Consider the following 5,711-nt stretch of genomic DNA (forward strand, 5'->3'; position numbering starts at 1 on the left):
CCTATGTTTAATAACTTGAAGCTTAGCAAGTCTGGTCCTAATATGTTCTTTGGTCCACATCACTACAGGTTCATAGTTAGGAACCTGCTGTATGTCACCTTGACACATCTTGATATTGTATTTAGTGTCAACAAGGCTTTCCAATTCATGGCCGCTCCCGTGACTACGCATTGGACAGTTGTTAAACGCGTCCAAAGGTACCTAAGTGGCATGGTAAATTTTGGTTTTATTCTTCTTCATTCTAATACTCTCCATAGTTTCTCTATTCTTGCCTATAGTGATAGTGATTGGGCCCGTAATGTGGACAATAGAAAATCTAACAAAAAGAATATTGGAGTTTATTGCAAAATGTAATCTCTTGACATGAAAAAATTATAATAGACAACAAAATTTTCTCTAAAGAGATTTAACTCTTGTGCATACTTAAGACTTAGTAGTTGATTTCAATTCAAAGACTATTAACATTTTAAATGATAAAATGTATGTTTGTTAAATAATTATATTTTTATTAAAATAAATAAATAAAGGACATATACACACCACACATTAAATTAAAAATCAAGGGAATATTTTGACATCTATGTAGAAGCACACTTTTCTAGCTTCTAAAATTCATAATATTTTTATCTTGAGACAAGATAATTTGACTTGAACACATAATCACATAACACTACTAGTAAATTGTCTACATTGTGAAAATTCAAACAAATACTAATGAAAAATAATTTTTTTAAATTAAAATATTTTTAAAATAAATATTAAAAAATTATATGAACTAAAATAGTAATAATATGAGAAAATGGAGCGGAGGATATAATGAATAGCTCTGGGCGGGAATAAAAGCTTCTGAAATTCAAAAAAATAATAAAACATTTAAATTAAAAAAGCTGAAAAAGTGTTTGTTTGTGGTCACACACTCCCACTAACACAACACACCCTTCAATTTCACAACTCTTGACTCTGACACATTTTCAATCACATGCCCCTTTTTTTTAATTTTTAATTTTTATATTTGAATAATTTAAATTAATAGCCAGCAAGTAAATAAAACAAGAAAAAGAACCCCAAACCTTTGTTCTTGTTTGTTGGTGTTAATATACAGTTCCTATTCACTGTTACTATTTCTGACACATTATTATTTTATTGCTACTATCATTTAGTAATACATTCGTTTCATCTTCTTTCACATTAAATAACACACTCTTTAAATCTCTCTAATCTCTCACCATTTTCCTTTGCTTCCATTTATTGTTTCCTTCACTCATCTAAGGTATTTCATCTACTTTTCTTTTTCATTTATTTACTTAACACTTCATAAACTTTAATTAAAGAACTATACTTTTATTTATTTATTTATTTTTTTGGGAATTTTCAATGAATTTAAGTTGAAATAATGGCGGAAATTGACTGTGACCATCCCCACTGTTTTATTATACATTGGATTAGTAAATTTTGTAGGTATTTCGTTTTTTTTTTTTTTTTTTTTAATTTGAACTTTCTGAAGGAAAAATGGGTTTAATGATTTTTTGTTTGAACTACTTATAAAGTTTATTCTTTTATTGTTATAAGGAAAGTTGGTTGTGATTGTTGAGAAAAGTTGTCAACTTTGAAATTTTTAGAAATTTTGAAATTTTTGGGTTTTTTTTTTTTTTTTTGATTTATGAATTATTGAGATTGTTGAAGAGAAAGTGTGTTTTGTTTCTGGGTTTCTGTTTGTTCTGTAACAAGTTCAAGACTTAGCTAGGGTTTGTTCATGTTTTTGTTCTTTGTTTAGTATTGAAGCATTCTAAAATAATGTTTTTTTTTTTTTTTTTGCTTTGGGTTTTGTTTTGACTGAAATTTGAACATTTTTGGTACTAATATGTGCAGATGAATGCTCTTCTGTTTTGATGTTAATGTTGGGTTGATAGAGACGCAATGACTGATAAGAAGAGATGGTTATGGAAGCGGAAATCTTCCGAGAAGAGTTCGGGTGAAGCTGAGAGTTCGGGATCTGTTTCCTCTCATTCTGAGAGGTATTCTGATGAACAGGTATGAATGATTGATTATCCGTGTTTTATGGATTTCTCAAAAGTGTTAGTTGCGAGATTTGAATTTGAATTTGATTTATTTCTTGTATGGCAAACACGCGATTCAAGTTTTATCTTTCATTTCTGATCGGTATTTTTTGTGAATCCGAAACTTGAAAGCAGGAAGTATCTAAGGAATCTTCAAATGGAAGCAATCATTCACCTGATGTCACCTCAAAAGCTGTGACCTGTGATGATGATGTTGATGATTGTTCAGTTATCAATGAACAACTGCCTGATGAAGTTGCATCAACACATCTACCTTCTACATGCGTCGTAAATGGTGGTTCATTAGAGATGAATGAAAATGGAGAAAATAAAAATATATCAAATGGAAAAGAAGATGATGTAAGTGACGGGTCGAGGGATATGTCTGAGAAGCTATCTGCTGCTCTTGTTAATGTCAATGCCAAAGAAGATTTGGTTAAGCAGCATGCGAAAGTCGCTGAAGAAGCCATAGCAGGTACACATAATACTGCTTGCCTTCCTTTTCTCTTTAGACCTATTTTGTTGTTGCATTGAGCCATTTTGTTTGCATAGGCTGGGAAAAAGCCGAAAATGAAGTAGCGGTTTTAAAGAAGCAACTCGAGACAGTCACTCTGAGGAATTCGTCTCTTGAAGATAGAGTCACTCATCTTGATGGAGCACTTAAGGAGTGTGTTAGGCAGCTAAGACAAACAAGAGAAGAGCACGAAGCGAATATTCAAGATGCCGTAGCCGAGAAGACTCACGAATTGGAATCGGACAAAATTAAACTCGAGGGCAAGCTTGTTGAGCTCCAGAAAAAATTAGACGCATCAAATGCCAAATCTTCTGTTGATCGTGATATGCGTCAAAAAGTTGAGTGGTTCGAGAAAGAGAATATGGCTCTCAGGCATGATATCCTAGTTCAATCGGAAGAGCTAAAAATCAGAACAATCGAGAGAGATTTGAGCACTCAATCCGCTGAGACAGCTAGTAAGCAACATTTAGAAAGCATCAAGAAAGTAGCTAAGCTTGAGGCTGAATGTCGGAGACTGAAGAGCATGGCTTCTAAAGCACTGTCGATTACTGATCATAAATCGATTGTGTCATCCTCATTTTGTGTTGAATCTCTAACGGATAGTCAATCAGATAGTGTGGAACGACTTACGGCAGCGGATTGTGATATCTACAAGATGAGTGGTTCGGAACTAAACAGGTGTGAGCCAAGTGTTTCCGACTCATGGGCGTCTGCATTAATAGCTGAGCTTGATCAGTTCAAGAATGAAAAATGCTGCCGACCAGCTCCATCCGGTTCTGTTAACATAGATCTGATGGACGACTTTCTTGAAATGGAACGACTTGTTGCATTGCCCGACACTAAGAACAAAAGCTTTGTCGAGGAGTCCGTTGTCGTTGACAAAGAAACCGCTCTCAGAGCCGAGTTTGACGACATGAATCAGCAAATGGATGAACTAAAAGGGAAGTTAGAAAAGGTGGAAGGAGATAAAGCTGAACTAGAGATCGCTTTGATGGAAAGTAAAGAGTTTATCGAGGAGTCTCAACTTCAGTTGAGGGAAGCTGAACAGAAACTAGAGGAGCTTCAAATAGAGCTAGAAAACTCCTACAAATCAAATCAAAAGGTTGACAATCTCCTAATAAGCATGGAGGCAGACACTCGAACACTATTGTCCAAAGTCAACTCATTAGAAACCGAGGTTGATAATGAAAAGGCTCTGTCGCACGAAATTGCGATGAAGTGTAAGGATCTGGAAGAAGAGTTAGAAAGAAAGTCTTCAATGCTCAGCTTATTAGAAGTTGAGGTTGAAAAGGAGAGGAACGCGTCGCGTGCATTGGTAAAAGAGTTAGAAAGCAAATCTTCAATGCTTGGCTTATTAGAAGTTGAGGTTGAAAAGGAGAGAAACACCTCGCATGAAATTGCAATAAAATATGAGGGTCTCGAGGAAGCGCTAGAAGAAAAATGTGCAAAGGTTGAGTTGTTAGAAGCAGAGATTGTCAAGGAAAGAGCCGTGTCGGATGAAGTTGCAATCAAGTGTAAGAAATTGGTGGAAGAGCTTGAAATCAAATCCGCAAAGGTTGAGTTATTAGAAGCAGAGGTTGAAAAGGAGAAAGCCATGTCTGAAGAATTTGCATTGAAGTGTAATGAATTGGAGGATGAGATACTCAGGCCAACATCTAGCTTGTATGGAGAAAAGAAAATCAAGCAGGTTAGTCATCATTTTGACATCTATAAAAGGATTGCATTCCTCTAACTATACTTCATAGAAATTAATAGGCTATGTAGCACCGACACCTCTACACCGCTAAAAAAAGGCTCTATCCCTGTGTTTGTGTCGGTGTCGTGTTAGGGGTGTCCGTGCTTTAGGTTAAGTTTTTTATTTCTTATATTTGAAATTGGAGGTACTTTCAACACAAGTGAAATCATGCAATGCATTTGATCTTTTCATGACAGGAGGACCTAGCACTCGCGGCCGGAAAGCTCGCCGAGTGCCAGAAAACAATAGCATCTTTAGGGAATCAGCTAAAATCTCTGGCCACACTTGAGGATTTCCTTATCGATACTGCTGGAATTCCTTCAAGTCCATCCCTTGTTGCTCATGCTGGTGGCGAGACATGGAAGATGCATTCAAATGACACGTTTTCACCTAAAAGAGATTCCATTTCTTCTAGGTTGCCCGACGCTAGCTCCGGTCTATCCCTAAACAAAAACGAGGAAAGCTCGCCACTTACATATTCTCCTTCAACTTCATCGGGAGCCTTGCCAAATCACGCTAGTTCTGAGAGGAGCCGAAATGGTTTCGCAAAATTTTTCTCGCGAACCAAGAGTGGTATTAGGCTAGAAATCTAGTAGTTATTCTTTTACTCAAGTTGTAGACAGGTTCATTTTATATTCAATGAAAAAGACACAGCTTTACTCAGTTTGGAATTATATCTTCTTTTTATAAAGTCCTGTGTTTGAGTATTATATACCTTTTGCATTTGAACTCTGAAACATAAACCCTGAGATTAAACACAATATTGATATATTAAAAATTCAACGATTAATGTTGTAAAAAATGGCAACATGGCAACCATGTATTTTGAAAAATAATTTGAAAGATTAGTGCTTAAGAAATGCCATTATTTATGTATAATAATGTTGATCAAGTGTACTATGTGATTGATTTAATCCTAATATTAATGGTTAATAAATGTAACATGGCATAGCGTGGCCCATAATTTTTCCTTTTATTTCATCTTTTCTACTTTAGCAAGTAAATTGTTAATTGCACGTAATGCTTAAAATCTGAGAAAAATAAGGAAAGGAAAAAATGGTTTTGGGGTGAGAGAGGCTCGAACTCTCGACCTCAGGATTACTCAGAAGCTATGAGACCTACGCGCTAGCCAACTGCGCCACCACCCCTTGTTGATACTTTTCTGATATTAAAATTCTAGTTTTGTGTGTTTACCAGGAAAAGTTATTATCAATCAAATTCATGATCATAATTTTTCATAAATTCGATTTGGTCCGGATCTACTGCTGCTTCCCTAATTTTATAGGTAAATAAATATAGATATGAGTAAATAGAATGAGTGATTTTTATGATATAAAAAAACTTGATAGAAAGTACAAATGTGTCTAATTTCATCCTTCAGGCTAGCATGTTTCTTTAAAAAACA

At 35.1% G+C, this 5,711-nt stretch overlaps 1 protein-coding gene and 1 non-coding gene across 2 annotated transcripts; one reads left to right on the forward strand and one right to left on the reverse strand.

The window, feature by feature from the left end:
- Positions 1–1,131: 1,131 nt before the first annotated feature.
- LOC131595994 (filament-like plant protein) lies at positions 1,132–4,969 on the forward strand. Its single transcript, XM_058868535.1, has 5 exons — positions 1,132–1,270; positions 1,870–2,031; positions 2,193–2,532; positions 2,610–4,258; positions 4,504–4,969. The coding sequence occupies exons 2-5, from the start codon at positions 1,918–1,920 to the stop codon at positions 4,897–4,899; spliced, it is 2,499 nt and encodes an 832-aa protein (XP_058724518.1). The 5' UTR covers positions 1,132–1,270; positions 1,870–1,917; the 3' UTR covers positions 4,900–4,969.
- A 400-nt stretch (positions 4,970–5,369) lies between these two features.
- TRNAM-CAU (transfer RNA methionine (anticodon CAU)) lies at positions 5,370–5,454 on the reverse strand. The gene is given in 2 exon segments: positions 5,370–5,405; positions 5,417–5,454. It is a non-coding gene; the product is annotated as a tRNA-Met (tRNA).
- Positions 5,455–5,711: the final 257 nt, after the last annotated feature.

This window comes from Vicia villosa, linkage group LG4 (genome assembly GCF_029867415.1).
Source record: "Vicia villosa cultivar HV-30 ecotype Madison, WI linkage group LG4, Vvil1.0, whole genome shotgun sequence".
In the NCBI taxonomy this organism is placed as follows: domain Eukaryota; kingdom Viridiplantae; phylum Streptophyta; class Magnoliopsida; order Fabales; family Fabaceae; genus Vicia; species Vicia villosa.